Source organism: Bos taurus, chromosome 5, assembly GCF_002263795.3.
Source record: "Bos taurus isolate L1 Dominette 01449 registration number 42190680 breed Hereford chromosome 5, ARS-UCD2.0, whole genome shotgun sequence".
NCBI lineage: Eukaryota > Metazoa > Chordata > Mammalia > Artiodactyla > Bovidae > Bos > Bos taurus.
The window spans coordinates 33,992,586-34,010,292 of record NC_037332.1 but is presented as its reverse complement, the minus strand read 5'-3'; the positions used below and the strand labels follow the sequence as shown (position 1 = coordinate 34,010,292).

Genomic DNA, 17,707 nt, shown 5'->3' with positions numbered 1-17,707 from the left:
TTTTGATTCATTAAGGAGATTAGCTCTCTGCTATGTAGCCAAGGACTGGGTAGGCAGAACTTTAAACTGTTTCTTTGTGAATACAGTTTAGTAACTTTCAAACAAGAAAAAGTCAATGGAATGGCCTCTCTAAAGTTCTAAATAGGAGCCGAACATACAGGCATCCCCTCAAGGGAGAACTGTAACCGGAAATATTTTTGTGGTTTAGTGTGACCGTTTGAAGCCAAACATCCCTTGAGGTATTGAAACAATGACAGTTGGAAAGTCAGGCAAATTTGCAGAGACATCACAAAGATAGGATTAATTCTGCTACCAGTACCTTCTCTTTTGAATTTTACTACTTTTAGAACCTCTCTCATAGATTCCCTCGGAGAAGGTGATGGCACCCCACTCCAGTACTCTTGCCTGGCAAATTCCATGGACGGAGGAACCTGGTAGGCTGCAGTCCATGGGGTCGCTAAGAGTCAGACATGACTGAGCGACTTCCCTTTCACCTTTCACTTTCATACATTGGAGAAGGAAATGGCAACCCACTCCAGTGTTCTTGCCTGGAGAATCCCAGGGACGGGGGAGCCCAGTGGGCTGCTGTCTATGGGCTCACACTGAGTCGGACACGACTGAAGCAACTTAGCAGTAGCATAGATTCCCTAAAGGGGAACTCACCAAGAGGGACACACAGAATGGAGATCTGGCATCAGTATCAGGTTTAAATACCCAGCGGGGTGGAGGGGGAAGGGAAAGAGTTGATACCATGTGTAGCTTTAACGGGAGTCCTGCCTAAGTCAGACAGCCTGGAGGGCATGAGTTGGGAACAAGCTTTGGCAAACTGCTCTTCTTTGCTTGGGCTCCCAAGGCGGCAGTCACCACAGCACTGCCTGCACTAGTCATCCTTTCTCTGTGGCTTCAACCCTGGATGAGTTGTGGACCAGCCAGTGCACCATGGTTAACAGCAGAGGCAAATTAACAAACTGCAGTGCCAGTGTTCAACAGTAACACTGTATGGCAGCAACAGAAACTGCACGGCAGTGGGATGAAAGCCTGCTGTGAACTGATTCAATTCACTTGGAAGTTCGCTTTTGCCTGGAGTTTGGAAGCAGGCACTTCTGGAGCTAAATGCCTCGAGGGTTCTTGGACAATTTGGAATGGGGACGATCAAGAAGGAAGCATGGAGCATCCTGGTAATATGATTAAGGGAATACTTTGAATAATTTCCACCTCAAATTTGAGAGTCAGGTCATAGTAGTCGCAACTGGGGTGTAGCAAATGTTAGTTTCATCTATTTGAAAATTTTTTTTCTGCACTTTGTTACTTTGTAAGTCATAGAGAGTTTAAAAATATTTATAGCTCAATTACTTTCTTTGTGACTTCTGCATTTTGTATGCAGAAAGGCCTTCCCCTCTCCAAGATAATGTATATATAAGATACGGATATCTGTGTATTGTTTAGTCATGTCCAACTCTTTGTGACCCCATGGACTGTACCCACCAGGCTACTCTGTCCATGGAATTCTCCAGGCAAGAATACTGGAGTGGGTGGCCATTTCCTTCTCCAGGGGATGTTACTGACCCAGGGATTGAACCCGGGTCTCCTGCATTGCAGGCAGATTCTTTACTATCTGAACTATAGGGAAGTCCCACAGATATATAGATAGTGATAGGAAAACTCTGAAAGGCTTTGGAATAGGCAAAAAAGATTACTGGGCATCCTTTCAGTGGAATACTACATGGCTCTTTAAGGTTTTCTGGAAGAATAATTAAGATAGAGTGGAAATCATTAGTTACCTAGGAAATTAACCACAGCTTTTCAGTCTCATTATTCAACAGGTTCTATGATTCTTGAAAGTTGTCTGAGGTCCTGCTATAAGCTGCAGGTCAAAGTCTGGATCTTTAGCAGACATTGAAGAAAATAGTGAAAACCACTAGGCCATTCATGTATGACCTAAATAAAATCCCGTATGATTATACAGTGGAAGTGACAGATAGATTAAAGGGATCAGACTCAGTAGACAGAGTGGCTGAAGAACCATGGATGGAGGCTCATAACACTGTACAGGAGGCAGTGACCAAAACCACACCCAAGAAAAAGAAATGCAAGAAGCAAAGTGGTTGTTCAAGGAGGCTTTATAAATATCTGAGGAAAGAAGAGAAGCAAAAGGCAAGGGAGAAAGGGAAAGACATACCAAACTGAATGCAGAGTTCCAGAGAATAGCAAGGAGAGATAGAAGGCCTTCTTAAATGAATAATGCAAAGAAATAGAGGAAAACCATAGACTGGGAAAAACTAGAGATATCTTCAAGAAAATTGGAGATATCAAGGGAACATTTCATGCAAGGATGGGCATGATAAAGGACAGAAACAGTAAGGACCTAACAGAAGCAGAAGAGATTAATAAGAAGTGGCAAGAAAACATGGAAGAACTATACAAAAAGGTCTTAATGACTAGAATATTCACTATAGTATACTCACTCACCTAGAGCCAGGCATCTCGGAGTGTGAGTTCAAGTAAGCCTTAGGAAGCATTTCTACAAAAAAAAAAAAAAAAGCTAGTGGAGGTGATGGGATTCCAGCTGAAGTTTTAAAATCCAAGTATGGTAGGCAATATGTCAGCAAAGTTGGAAAACTCAGCAATGGCCATAGGACTGGAAAACGTCAGCTTTCATGCCAATCCCAAAGAAGGGCAATACCAAAGAATGTTCAAGCTACCATACAATTGTGCTCACTTTTCATGCTAGCAAGGTTATGCTCAAAATCCTTCTTAGCTAGGTTTCAGCAGTACATGAACTCAGAGCTTCCAGATACACAAATGGGCTTAGAAAAAGCAGAGGAATCAGAGATCAAATTTCCAGCATTCACTGGATCATAGAGAAAGCAAGGAAATTCCAGAAAAACATCTACTTCTGCTTCATTGACTAGGCTTGACTATGCTAAAGCCTTTGACTGTGTTGATCACAAAACAAACTGGAAAATCCTTAAAGAGATGGGAATACCAGACCACCTTACCTGTCTCCTGAGAAACCTGTATGCAGGTCAAGAAGCAACAGTTAGAACTGAACATGAAACAACAGACTGTTTCAAAGTTGGGAAAGGAGTTTGTCAAGGCTGTGTATTGTCACCCTGTAGAGAACATCATGCAAAATGCAGGGCTGGATGAATCACAAGTGGGAATCAAGATTGCTGGGAGAAATATTGACAACCTCAAATATGCAAATGATACCACTCTAATGGCAGAAAGTGAAGAGGAACTAAAGAGAATTTTTAACCTTTAAATTTATTTATTTATGTTTAAAATATATTTATTTTTTCAATTGAAGGATAATTGCTTTATAATGTTGTGCTGGTTCTGCCAAACATCAACATGAATCAGCTATTGGTAAAGAGCCTCTTGATGAGGGTGAAAGAGGAGAGTGAAAAAGCTGGCTTAAAGCTCAATGTTCAAAAAACAAAGATCATGGCATCTAGTCCAATCACTTCTTGGCAAATAGAAGGAGAAAAAGTGGAAATAGTGATAGGTTATATTTTATTGGGCTACAAATCAGTGCAGATGGTGACTGCAGCCATGAAATTAAAAGACACTTGCTCCTTGAAAGGAAAGTTTTGACAAACCTAAACAGTATATTAAAAAGCAGAGACATCACTTTGCTGACAAAGGTCTGCATAGTCAAAGTGGTTTTTCCAGTAGTCATGTATGGATGTGAGAGTTGGACCATAAACAAATCTGAGCACTAAAGATTTGATGCTTTTGAACTGTGGTGCTAGACAAGACTCTTGAGAGTCCCTTGGACTGCAAGGAGACCACACCGGTCAATCCTAAAGGAAATCAACCTGAATATTCATCGAAAGGACTGATGCTGAAGCTCCAATACTTTGGCCACCTGATGCAAAGAGCCAACTCATTGGAACAGACTCCAATGCTGGGAAATATTGAGGGCAAAATGAGAAGGAGGCGACAGAGGATAAGATGGTTAGATAGCATCACTGACTCAATGGACATGACTTTGAGCAAACTCCAGGAGACAGTGAAGGACAGGGGAGCCTGGAGTGCTGCAGTTTATGGGGTTGCAGAGTCAGACACGACTTGGAGGCTGAACAGCAACAACAAAGCAAAGACACAGAGGCCCATTGCGTCATTGGAAAAGGCCCATTGGAAAAGGACTTGCCAAGTATATTAAACTACTGATACTTCATAGAATAGACTTTTGGGTCATGTTTCTGGGCCGATGTTACTTAGATAACTTTCAAGCTGTACCTGTGAAGTGAGTCTGACTTTCCATGACTCCTTTTAGTCCAGAAGCAGGTAAGTTTATGTCAGCAGAACCTTAAACCAAGATCCAGCAGAGCAGAATTACACAGGATGGAAGGCGTTAATGAGGGAAAGTTTTCTGTGGTTCTGTTGAGACTGTTTTAATACTCTTTTCCGGATAAACAAGGAAGCCATTTCTTTTTCTTTTTAAGCTATCTTTAATCTACATTGATTCACTAGACTCTGCTTTTGTAAATTGAAGTTAAACTCATTGATTTTCTCACCATCAACAAATTAAGAAGCTCCAAGTTCTTTTCTCCTTCATAGCCATGTATAGTTATTTGCATAGCTTCCTTTCTACTAGTATATAATTGAAAAAAATTGTATATCAATTTCTGGGAATGTTGTATTTGTGAAGGATGTTCATTTAATTGAATACCTCTAGTGAACACAGGTTGATTTTACTTATGAAGCCAGTGCCAGCAAAGCCATCCCAGGAAAGCCAGTTCTTGCAGCATCCTTATAGATTGTGAGAAAGGGCACTTTCTAGAAGACCAGGCTCCTTAGCAAATTTGGGAACTCACATAGAGAGGAATTCATTCAGATTTATAGGCAACATGGGCAAAGTATGGTGGAATTTCTTGGGCTTGATTTCCTAGCCTTGAAAGTGAAAGTCACTCAGTTGTGTCCAACTCTTTGTGATCCCATGGATTGCAGCCCTCCAGGCTCCTCTGTCCATGGAGTTCTCCAGGCAAGTATAGTGAAGGGGGTAGCCATTCCCTTTTCCAGGGGTCTTCCCAACCCAGGAATCGAAGCCAGGTCTCCCGCATTGCAGGAGAGCCACCAGGGAAGCCCTTCCTAGACTTGAGCTGGCAAATAATAGAGACTTTTAAAAGTGCACTTGAGAGCTCCAGTGGTTGTACAACACAAACCCAAGAAAGGCCTGTTGTTGTTTAGTAGCTGAGTCATGTGCCACTCTTTTGTGACCTCATGGACTGTAGCCCAACAGGCTCCTCTGTCCATAGGATTTCAGAGGCAAGAATACTGGAGTGGGTTGCCATTTTTATCCTCCAGGGGAGTCTTTCAGACCCAGGGATCGAACCTGAGTCTCCTGCATTGGCAGGCATGTTCTTTATCACTGAACCACCAGGGAAGCCCCAAGAAAGCCTACTTGGTTAACTGACACTGCGCCTATGTGAATTATCAGGTCACACCGAACGAGGCCATCTTTTTTTAATGACCAAAAATAATCTTAGAGACTTTTATGGTCAAAAAAGGGAAAGATATTAATAAAATTGGAAAGAATTTGAAGTTTTAAAAAGGAGTAGAAAAAATTAGTAGGTTTTCTGTGTAATACTAGATGTCCCTTCTGAGTTCTGATTCCAAATGAATTTTGCTCATTTTTTTGTCTTTGAGTTGTTTCATAACGCTGTAAATTGTAGAAAGCTGATAGAAACCAAAATGATTATTGCCCAAAGAAGCAAATGAATTCTGTCCGATGGAGATGTAATTGATTTCTCCCTGGGAAAGAGCCAGTTTTGCATCTTTTAGCAAATTCATTTCAGCATCTCTGGTTGCTCATATATGTGTCTTTTCTTTGAATTCTCCCTGGAACCATTTTAAAACATCTTATTTGTTCCTTTATTAATAATGAGCTAGATAAACATTTTGACACTTGACTAGTTTATATGAGAATCATAGCACTACATTTATAAAAAAAAAAAAAAAAGACATATTTACCTGTGTGTTTTAAAGTCTTTAGATGAGCATTTTTTTAAGATATAAGGGGCAATATAAGGATATAGCTTTATTATCTTCATAAAACTAAGTCATTTTTTTTCACCATTTATTGAGTATCCCTTATTTTCCCCATTAATTTGGAAAGGCTACTTTTCTGATGTTATTTGTGTTCTCTATTATGATCTATTTATTTCCACATCATAAGTCTGTTTTAAATGCCATTGCTTTATAACGCATTTTGATAATTTGGCAGGTTATTTTAATGTTGCACTAACTACTGAAGAACAGATTGTCCTGCCAATTTGGATTAGTCTAAAATTAGAAATAATGAATGATAAAACACTGGTATACAAAAAATGGCTCAGTTATTTGGGTCTCATCAACTCCTTCTCAGACAATGCTAATGAGACAGAATGTAATTATAAATCTAGAAGGTAAGCAAGCAGGTCTTCTGAGTTGCAAGGTAATCAGTAAGTCCATAGTTTATTCCATTTTGGAAGTCCATAGTTTATTTCATTATGGGTTATTCTCCCCAAATCCAAACAATTATATGTAAAATAGGGCAGAATACACATTAGCATGGAATGGTAGTGGAAGCAGTCAGAGCCATTAAAAGTACAATAGGACCAGACCTTTTGATTCATAAGAAAACCTGCTCAATTCTGACACACTTTTACAACTGCTTGAGTTTGAAAGTGAAATGACTCACACCCTTTATCCCTGGGGTTTTGATTAAGAAACAGAAAGAGGAGGCACATAAGGATAAAAGTATCAGCCTTATTGCTAATGAAGCTAGGTTGGAGTCCACAGCTTGGACTCCTGGCTCCAAATTTCCACCTTGAGATCCACATGGGCAAGAAGGTGGCCCTGCAGAATAAGCTATCTCCAGGGCAGCCCAGTGAGGGTCAAGAGCAGCCTCACACCCAGTCATACCTTGAGGTGCAGGTTGTTCCTGCACTAACCCTGTCCACAGATAAATGCAGACATCAGACTATGGCCATCTTGCCATCTTGGTCGGATAAACTTTCCTAAAATCATGGGGAGGAGCCAATGATGGACAAGGGAAAAATCAGGCTATAGGAGCTTTCCCTTCAATAGTTCCTGGAAAAATGGAAGTATTGATAGGATTTCCTATTTTATGAGTGGTTACAATGTGGGCAGAGAAAGACTAGAGTCCCTCATACAAGATGGCACAGAAACTGATACTCATAAAGATGATCTTAAGAAGAAAATATTATGTTGAACCTACTCTGATTATTAAGGATTGGAGAATTGTAATATGCTTCAGATCAGAGAGATTCCTATTGGAAGAATTTTTCTTTTTTTTAGAATTCTCATTTGTCTTTAATCACTGAGTTTTAGCTTTTACAAATAATCTTAGAACAATGCAGTGAACTGAGGTTTGGGGGAGCCAGTTCTTACTGGTACACAAAGAACTGTTCAGTTCAGTTCCATCACTCAGTCATGTGACCCTATGGACTGTAGCACGCCAGGCCTCCCTGTCCATCACCAACTCCTGGAGTTTGCCCAAACTCATGTCCATCCAGTCAGTGATGCTATCTAAAATCTCATCCTCTGTTGTCCCCTTCTCCTCCTGCCTTCAATCTTTCCCAGCATCAGGGTCTTTTCCAATGAGCCACTTCTTCTCATCAGATGACCAAATATTGGAGTTTCAGCTTTAGCATCAAGTCCTTCCAATGAATATTCAGCACTGATTTCCTTGAGGATTGACTGATTTGATCTCCTTGCAATCCAAGGGACTCTCAAGAGTCTTCTTCAACACCACAGTTCAAAAGCATAAATTCTTCGGTATTCAGCTTTCTTAATAGTCCAACTCTCACATCCATACATGACCACTGGAAAAACCATAGCCTTGATTAGACAGACCTTTGTTGGCAAAGTAATGTTTCTGCTTTTTAATATGCTGTCTAGATTGGTCATAGCTTTCTTCCAAGGAGCAAGCATCTTTTAATCTCATGGCTGCAGTCACCATCTGCAGTGATTTTGGAGCCCCCCAAAATAGTCAAACTACCACACAATTGCACTCATCTCACACGCTAGTAAAGTAATGCTCAAAATTCTCCAAGCCAGGCTTCAGCAATACGTGAACTGTGAACTTCTAGATGTTCAAGCTGGTTTTAGAAAAGCCAGAGGAACCAGAGATCAAATTGCCAACATCCTCTGGATCATCAAAAAAGCAAGAGAGTTCCAGAAAAACATCTATTTCTGCTTTATTGACTATGCCAAAGCCTTTGACTGTGTGGATCACAATAAACTGTGGAAAATTCTGAAAGAGATGGGAATACCAGACCACCTGATCTGCCTCTTGAGAAACCTGTGTGCAAAGTCAGGAAGCAACAGTTAGAACTGGACATGGAACAACAGACTGGTTCCAAATAGGAAAAGGAGTATGTCAAGGCTGTGTATTGTCACTCTGCTTATTTAACTTCTACGCAGAGTACATCATGAGAAACACTGGGCTGGAAGAAACACAAGCTGGAATCAAGATTGCTGGGAGAAATATCAATAACCTCAGAAATGCAGATGACACCACCCTTATGGCAGAAAGTGAAGAAGAACTAAAGAGCCTCTTGATGAAAGTGAAAGAGGAGAGTGAAAAAGTTGGCTTAAAACTCAACATTCAGAAAACTAAAATCATGGCATCTGGTCCCATCACTTCATGGAAAATAGATGGGGAAACAGTGGAAACAGTGGCTGACTTTATTTTTCAGGGCTCCAAAATCACTGCAGATGGTGACTGCAGCCATGAAATTAAAAGACGTGTGCTCCTTGGAAGGAAAGCTATGACCAACCTAGACAGCATATTAAAAAGCAGAGACATTACTTTGCCAACAAAGGTCTGTCTAGTCAAGGCTATGGTTTTTCCAGTGGTAATGTATGGATGTGAGAGTTGGACTGTGAAGAAAGCTGAGCACAGAAGAATTGATGCTTTTGAACTGTGGTACTGGAGAAGAATCTTGAGAGTCCCTTGGACAAAGGAGATCAGTCCTGGGTGTTTGTTGGAAGGACTGATGTTGAAGCTGGAACTCCAATACTTTGGCCACCTGATGCAAAGAGCTGACTCATTTGAAAAGACTCTGATGCTGGGAAAAATTGAGGGCAGGAGGAGAAGGGGACATCAGAGGATGAGATGGTTGGATAGTATCACTGACTCAATGGACATGGGTTTGGGTGGACTCTGGGAGTTGGTGATGGACAGGGAGGCCTGGCTGCTGTGGTTCATGGGGTCACAAAGAGTCGGACACAACTGAGCGACTCAACTGAACTGAAACTGAAAATAAAGTCTCTCACTGTTTCCATTGTTTCCCCATCTATTTGCCATGAAGTGATGGGACTGGATGCCAGGATCTTAGTTTTTTGACCAAACGTGGTCTACTGGAGAAGGGAATGGCAAACCACTTTAGTATTCTTGCCTGGAGAACCCCATGAACTGTATGAAAATGCAAAAATTATGACACTGAAAGTTGAACTCCCCAGGTTGGTAGGTGTCCAATATGCTAGTGGAGAACTAAGTCCAGAAAGAATAAAGAGATGGAGCCAAAGCAAAAACAATGCCCAGTTGTGGATGTGACTGGTGATGGAAGCAAAGTGGATGCTGTAAAGAACAACACTGCATAGAAACCTGGAATGTTAGATCCATGAATCAAGATAAATTGGAAGTGGTCAAACAGGAGATAGCAAGAGTGAACATCAACATTTTAGGAATCAGTGAACTAAAATGGACTGGAATGGGTGAATTTAACTCATATGACCATTATATCTACTACTGTGGGCAAGAATCCCTTAGAAGAAATGGAGTAGCCCTCATAGTCAACAAAAGAGTCCGAAATGCAGTTGTTGGGTGCAATCTCAAAAACGATAGAACGATCTCTGTTCATTTCCAAGGCAAACCATTCAATATCACAGTAATCCAAGTCTATGTCCCGATCAGTAATGAAGAACTATTACATGCTCAATTTTCTGTAAATAACTCAGCTGGTTGGAATAACATTGTCACAGGAACAAGATTATTTTTAAAGCCATAAACAAACATGCATTTCTGCTTACTAGTAGAACTGGAAGCATTTTTTAAAGTTTGGACACTTGAATATAAGGTTCCATGAACTCTCAGTGTCCCGAAACACTGACAAGTTGGCCAATCTGTCTCCAACAATCCCAACTAGTGAGTGTAGCAAGAACCCAATTACCCCCAGGCCCTTTTAGTTAGTGTGTGTGTGTGTGCGTGTTCAGTCACTCAGGTCCAACTCTTTGCAACCCCATGGCTCCCCATCAGGCTCCTCTGTCCATGGGATTATCCAGGCAAGAATACTGGAGGGGATTACCATTTCCTCCTCCAGGGGATCTTCCCAATTTAGGGATCGAACCCGTGTCTCCCGCATTGCAGGCAGATTCTTAGCCATTGAGCCACCTCAGTATTGTACCCTAGAAGAATGAACACAAAAATTCATAAATGCTTTATTCCACATTTTAATGTTTAAAAACTATGTTAACAGAGAAGTTATACAATAGAACTTCTTACATGTCCCACATCCTGGGGGGAAAAAACAAAACTATGTGTTTAATCAACCATGAATTACAAAGTTTTGTGACATGTGACTCACTTAAATCATCCATCTGAAACTCATTGACAAGGTTTTACATTAGTACACCAGTGGTGTGCTACAGGTAGATGAAGTCTAGAATACACTGAACTCTAGAGAGTAGATTACATACCAGCGATCAAGACTCAAGTCTTTTGGGAAAAAAAAAATTACTTAAGACATCCTATGTTGGCGTGGACACTGAAAGGCAAACATGCAAGACTTTCAAAAGCTTGATAAATAATAGTTCTTTTCTTCTTTCTTTCAAATTTGTGCTCACAGTTAATATTCAGGTCTAATATTCAGCTCTTTCCCTTTCAAAGGGACCAAAGTTTGGGAAACAGAAATTCAATTTTGGAAAAAAAAAAAAATTCCTCCTCCCCAACATCTGTTTTCATAAATACTGTGTAGTAGTATCAGTGTTAACAGTGAAACAGTATTGCAAAGAAACAACTTGTTATTTTGGGTATTCTATTTCTATACGGCAATAATTTGGGTCTAAAATGTTCCTTTTTATTTGTAGCTCAGAGGACTAGCTTTGAAATAATTAATCTTAATACCAGTATAAGAAATCAACGTTAACTATTTCTCAGACATTTCTCTCTCTAAACAAGTAAGATTTGTAGGTTCCAAGTTTACATTAAGAGAACTATGTTACCTGGGAGAGAATGTAAATTTTTCTAATTCCCAAACAAAACCACTAGTATCAATGAAGACATTTATTCTTGATATGCAGATACTAGCAACTTCTATTTCAATGTGGATCAACAACTTCAAAAATATACAGCCTCCTATTTATTTACAATGTATTTACATAAAAATGAAGTATTTCCTACAATAAGCCTCAACTGCATAGATTCTTCCTTTAAAAAACACGAATTCAAGCCTGTATGCATATAGGCCCAGCTTCACAGTCCTTCCTTACAGAAAACTCTAAAGAAGGAGGTCTGAGCCCTGTGAATTTTACATGCTTTTCAATAACTTTTCCTTTAAGATTTAGTGGTATCTTTCAGTTGTTAGCCACCCCGTCCCCAAATTTGTATCTGAAAACCTTAGATCATTATAAATAATTCACTGTATTTTACAGGAATGGTGTTGCTAAAAGATTCTCAGATTTGCCATTTCTAAGGAAAACATTAACATCCTCAAATGATAAAATCTCAGTCTTTAATTTGAAAGTGGATAGAAGTTTACCATGAACTAGAATGCAGGAATTATATTCTTAAGGTTTACATCCTAAGCCTCAAGCCAACTTCCATTGAAAAACAGAGGGAAACTGATGGCTTTTGCACTAAAGGCATAAAATCAAATACCTGATCATTTCACCGATCTCCTCCCCACCCCCAACCCAACAAGATGTGCCATCCAGCACTCTGATCCGCTGAAAGAGTGGAGCACTAACCTTTTCAAAGGCTTTTCTGTAGCCTCTCTCAGCAGAGAACTCCCTTTAAAGGGAGGATAGGATTGATCATCACATGACGAACCCAAACATTCTAGAGAAACTTCTGACCTAAATTCAGTATTTCCTCTAACAAAAGGTAGATCTTTTAATTGCTTTCAAAAAAAAAAAAAATCCGAAACACCTCATTTTCATTTCTTCACAGCTGCCAAAACTCTAACCTTACTGTGTCTCAGGCCACGTGCAGGCAGCCTTATTTGCAATGATGCACCTGTACCAGCATTTCCAGTAGGAAGGGGGCTGCATTTCTCCCCTCCCTAAGTCCTGGTTCCCACTCTTATCCCTCAAGTCCTAGGAACCACTGTCTGAGAATGACAGATAGGACTACTGGGGAGAAAAAGGTGAGATGAATTGGCTCAGTGTGGGTCTCTAACTTGACCTGTGCCAAGATCACTGGGAGTGATTATAAAATACAGTTTGCTGGAGCTCCACCTCCAAAGTTTCTGATCTTATTTGGTCTGGGCTGAGGCCTGAGTACATGCATCCCATCGAGTTCCCAGGTGATGCTGATGCTGCTGATCTGGGGATCCCCACTTTGAGGAACACTGACTTGGAGGCTTGAATCCAACTCTAGAAAGAAGCTAATTCTGGGGTGACTGTCTGAGGTGTCCTCTGAAATACCATGACACCTTATCACAGCCATTAGTCCACCCCAAACTCCATGGCCATCACCCATGTATGTCTTTCTCAACAGAGTCTGCAAATATAAGAGGAAAAGTGGGTAGAGAGGTTTTTACCCCTCTTTGACTATTGGGCAGTTAAACTATGGTTTCCTAGCACTAAATCCATTAAAAGTGCTGTGTGCTGGCTTCAGCGACTGGCATGCAGGAGAAGCTACACAGTGACATCATTTATGGTAGTGGGAGTGAAGGAGATAAACTCCAGGAGCAAAAGGTCCTACAAACAGAAGCAGGCAGGCCAGGCCTGAGCCTCCAGAGAAAAGAAGGGGTAGCAGCGGAGAATGTCCCTGGTGATGTATGGCCCATCAGAGGACCCCTCATCCTTCTTAACCCTCTTCCTCCTATGAGGTCTCTGGTTGCCCTGGACCTGGTCCCCTTCCTTTGCTGGGGACCCAGCTGTAGGCCACTCTGGGCACTTCTAATTGGTGGCTACTCTGGTGCCACCACCCAGCAGGCAGTGTGAGATTGGAGTGGTTGATCCAGATTCCACTAACATGAGGGATGGATTCTCGGCAACTCTGAGCAAACATCTGCTAGAAACAAAATCATATTCATTGCTTAGATTCTTTAGCAATCTTGTTAATATAGTACCCTATTTCAGCTAAACTATGAGTTTAGATCATCTTTTCTAGTTGGTCTGGGGGCCTAACCATTATGTATAACTTGGTTTCTGAAGGAAAATACATTCCAGGTTGCAAACAACCAACCGACAGTTCTGCACTATGCTCTGCCTATAAGTTGGGGTTCTGCACTAGCTTATAAATTGGGGACTGCCTATGATTAACAAGACTGAATTTCTTTCCTGTACATATGCTGCTGTCCTCACTTCCAATAAGTAACACGAAGGAAATTAGGGATTTGCAGTGTGCTATGTTATTACAACTAGAGAACAGTTCATACCCCAAAGCATGAACCTAGCACTGTTCACTGGTGCTGAGATCCCATCTACCCAAGGAAAGTGTGCTTCTCCCAAAGGCTTAAGGTATAAAATTCGTTAGTCTACTCACATAGCAGAAAAACTTGTACAGCACTTGACTGTGTGATTTAAATTCTACCTAACATCTGTGGTACATGTATTTTTGGCTACGGGTTCACTACTCTGAACAAGAAGAATAAGAACAGTACACTTTACAGCTGCTGCTGCTGCTGCTAAGTCGCTTCAGTCGTGTCCGACTCTGTCCGATCCCAGAGACGGCAGCCCACCAGGCTCCCCCGTCTCTGGGATTCTCCAGGCAAGAACACTGGAGTGGGTTGCCACTTCCTTCTCCAATGCAGGAAAGTGAAAAGTGAAAGTGAAGTCGCTCAGTCATATCCGACTCTTAGCGACCCCATGGACTGCAAATGATGAAATTAATCACTGACAAATTACAGTAGGGTCTATTATATTCAGTCAACAATAAACTTAAATAAACGTACAAAGGTTTTAAAACCCTGTAGTAGTGCAGACATCAACAAGTGCCTCCTCTAAATAAGGATATTTTAAATAATAAAAAAAAAATCCCATTCTGACACATAAAATCCAGAGATCCAAAAATATCATTACACATCCCAAGCCTCCTCTAAATAAGCATATTTTAAATAATTTAAAAAATCCCCTCTTCTGACACATAAATTCCAAAGATCCAAAAATATCACTATACATCCCAAGAGCTAATGATAATCTTCTAAACTATATGGGCAGAAAGTGAATTTTTATAAGTTAATGAAGAAAATGGGAAGTAGCCTAATATAGCTTGCAAATGAAATTTGTATTTTTTTAATGGAGGGTCATCCACTATCTAGCTATTACATGATTGGGTGTCCCCGGATAAGCTCCAAGGGCCAGGCATCTTGTTTGGTTGAGTTTCTCTTCTGCTTATCTATGGAAGACTGCTGAGAAGGACAGAAATGGCTGTGGGTTTCACTGGGTTAAGAATTTATACATAGGTAGGTACTCATTTCTAAATACCTGAACTCTAATCTCTGTGGATGTAATTCTGGAGCATGACATTAGAACCTATGATGATACGACTAAGACAGGCAGAAAATAATCTTTCCTTTTCCCCCAAGAGGGTCAGGAATGATCCTGATGCTTGCTTTCTGTATGGGATATTAGTCTGTAAAGGGGAGGGGACAGTTCCGTGTTACTCCTGGTAAATATGGAGGCCTCCAGGGATCTCAGTGCGGGAGGAACAGAGCCCAGAGTTAAGTGCCTCAAAACTCTGCCAAGAGCCTATGGTTAGAGGCTACTTATCTCTGGATAAGAAATCTGTTCAGTGAATTGACGTGTTTGTTGAATTCAACCAGGATGTAGATATAACACAAGCCCTGTTTCAAGAGACTAGCTCACAGGGTCACATGCTTCTCATTGTGTGATACAGACAATCCACGCACAGGCGATGGCCCAGCACAGGGGGAATGTGGTACTGGGTTTCTATCCTGTCCCCAGTGCCTTTTCAAGCTACCGTGCCCCACACTTCTCTGCTTTTACAGTCTCTCGGGAATTTCCTTCACTGGCTTTTAGGAGAGGGGCTGGGGTAAGAGTGTCAGCAACTCTGTCCCCTATGTGGGTCACATCAGGTGGGCAATGACAGCCCACCCTTGACCAGGGATGAGGAGAGGGATAGCACTGCCACCAAAGTCCCCATCTTGGGGGAGAAAGGTACACAGTGCTTTCATCCCACGCTGTCCTCAAAATCATCTCTGAAGGCTCTTTTTTCAAGACTGGATGGATGGCTAGTAGAGAAGAAATAGGAATGAGGCTTATTTAAGGTACAAAAATCTTGTATTTACAATAACCTAAATTTATAGATACAAAGTGTTAGTCACTCAGTTGTGTTCACCTCTTTGCAACCTCATGGACTATAGTCCACCAGACTCCTCTGTCCATGGACTTCTCCAGGCAAGAATACTGGAGTGGGTAGCCATTCCCTTCTCCAGGGGATCGTCCCAACCCAGAGATGGAACCAGGGTCTTCTGCACTGCAGGCAGATTGGGTTCCCTTGGTGGCTCAGACAGTAAGGAATCTGCCTGCAATGCAGGAGACACCAGTTCGATCCCTGGGTCGGGAAGATCCCCTAAAGAAGGGAATGGCTACCCACTCCAGTCTTCTTGCCTGGAGAAATCCATGAACAGAGGAGCCTGGCAGGCTACAGTCCATGAGGTTGCAAAGAGGTGGACACAATTGAGCAACTAACACTTTCACTTTCATAGATATAAAACAAATTTTTTAAAGACCCCCCTAAAGTACCTAATATAAAACAGGACTTACTTTCCCTAGATCATCCTTGGTTAGATACATATGATTTTCTGTGCAAAAAGCTGATGGACATGAGTAGAAGCTGCTGGGTTTATAATTTAAGACAATGTTTTTCCCCCTTCAACAATACAGATGTTGGGCTGAAGGTTATCTGCATCTGAAAAATATTTCCTCATACATTTTGGACAATCTTTTTGTAGGACTTCTGTTTCTCAATTTGTTATAAAGGTGTCGTGGGTCTTCCCCAACAAAGGCTGACTCAGATTATATAGAGTAACTTTGACACAAAGAGGGAAACAAAACTTCATTTGCTAGATAACCCAGATGTGTAGTTCAGTGTATTTACCAAGGTAAGAATCATTCCCACCCCTTTCTGAGCTGAGAACACTCACCAGAGAAGGTCTCTGCACAGAGTGGATGGAATGCCAGTGAGGCCATGAGCTGCTGAAGCTCGCCTGCCAGGTGATCAGAACTGCCTCAAATATTGGGCATTCTCTGATCCAACAAGGGTATGTGCCCTGTGACTCTCATCTGATTATCCCTATGTGCTATTTTAACCAAAATAGGCAAATTATTTACGAAACCATTTTTTTCTGTAAAGCAAAATAAATATATACAATTCAAGATTCTTTTCTCTGCTAAAAAGGTACAGATATAAGCTGAACATCAGTAGGAAAATTATTTCAGAATCTGGATGTACAATAAATAAACATGATGGATGATCACGTCTTCAGAGTTCTAAGACGATGAAATCACAAAAAAATAGTTAGTAGAGTGAAAAACAATCAACTGTGAAAAGTACTGGAAAATATGATTGCATGAAATTTGGAACCAAAAAAATCGACAATCTTAAAATTGATCCCCAATCCTGGAGAAGGATGAACCATGATAGAAACAGGTCTCTTGTTTTGCTACCAAAGTATTATTTCATTGTCTATCTTGTAAATTTCTGTTTGCTTCTGTAAACTTGCAGAGGAAGTGATGAAGGGTTGCTGATGCGTGATAACTTGACTGCTTTTCTCAGCTGGTCTCAGTGGCCTTCGTCACCACTTGATGAGTAGGCCCAGTCGTAGATGACCAAGGGAATGCTTACCAGGGAAAACAATACTCCCAGACCCAAGAAAAGGGCAGCCTGGAGTAACAGAAAGGCAAGGGTTATTTTCAGGGAAGCAAACATTTCCCATGTATACCCGGGAAAAACAAAAATGATTTCCCTCTCTTTTCATGTCCCCTCATATTTTATTTGGTTGGTTACATCTATTACTGAACTGTGAGATTCTTTCTAAAGTTGTGTGTACCTGATTCTCCAAGGATGGGCAACTAAGAAAAACTAGCTGTGCACAACCATCCTCTGTATTCTGCTCTTTGACTTCATGGAACGAAGGAAAAAGATCATCCTTCAACAACATACAGGTCATGTCATCAGCCAGCCTAGTTTATCACTGGCAGGTAAACATTTCTGTTTGAAAAAGTGTTAAAAGGATATCTAAAAGCAGAGTAGATTTGATCGAGTGAGACAGGAAATGAGTATACAAAATTAAGTGCTTTCAAGGGTTGATGAAGGCCCAGGGGGCAGATTACTAAATCTAAAATCTGGAGAACACAAGCTTTTAAATTGTTTGGTGTTCAGAGTTTCCAATGAGAGCTGAAATTCAAGGAGAAGGATGAAGTGTCAAGACAGCCAGGGCGGGCTAGACTGGAGTCTGGAGGAGGAGACAGAGTTATGGGAAGGGGAGGGGGTGGAGAGTGG

General features: G+C 41.1%; 1 protein-coding gene across 4 annotated transcripts in view; it reads right to left on the bottom strand.

The window, feature by feature from the left end:
- Positions 1–10,451: 10,451 nt before the first annotated feature.
- The window catches only part of SLC38A1 (solute carrier family 38 member 1), a 78,790-nt gene continuing 71,534 nt past the window's right edge, over positions 10,452–17,707 (bottom strand). For 3 of the 4 annotated variants that reach the window (XM_059886918.1, XM_002687321.6, XM_059886919.1), the window contains one exon: positions 10,452–17,089. In XM_059886918.1, coding sequence (XP_059742901.1) covers positions 16,988–17,089 — 102 coding nt within the window. In that variant the 3' untranslated portion in view covers positions 10,452–16,987. The remainder of the gene's footprint in view (positions 17,090–17,707) is intronic. The other variant, XR_003034730.2, reaches the window with a different exon arrangement.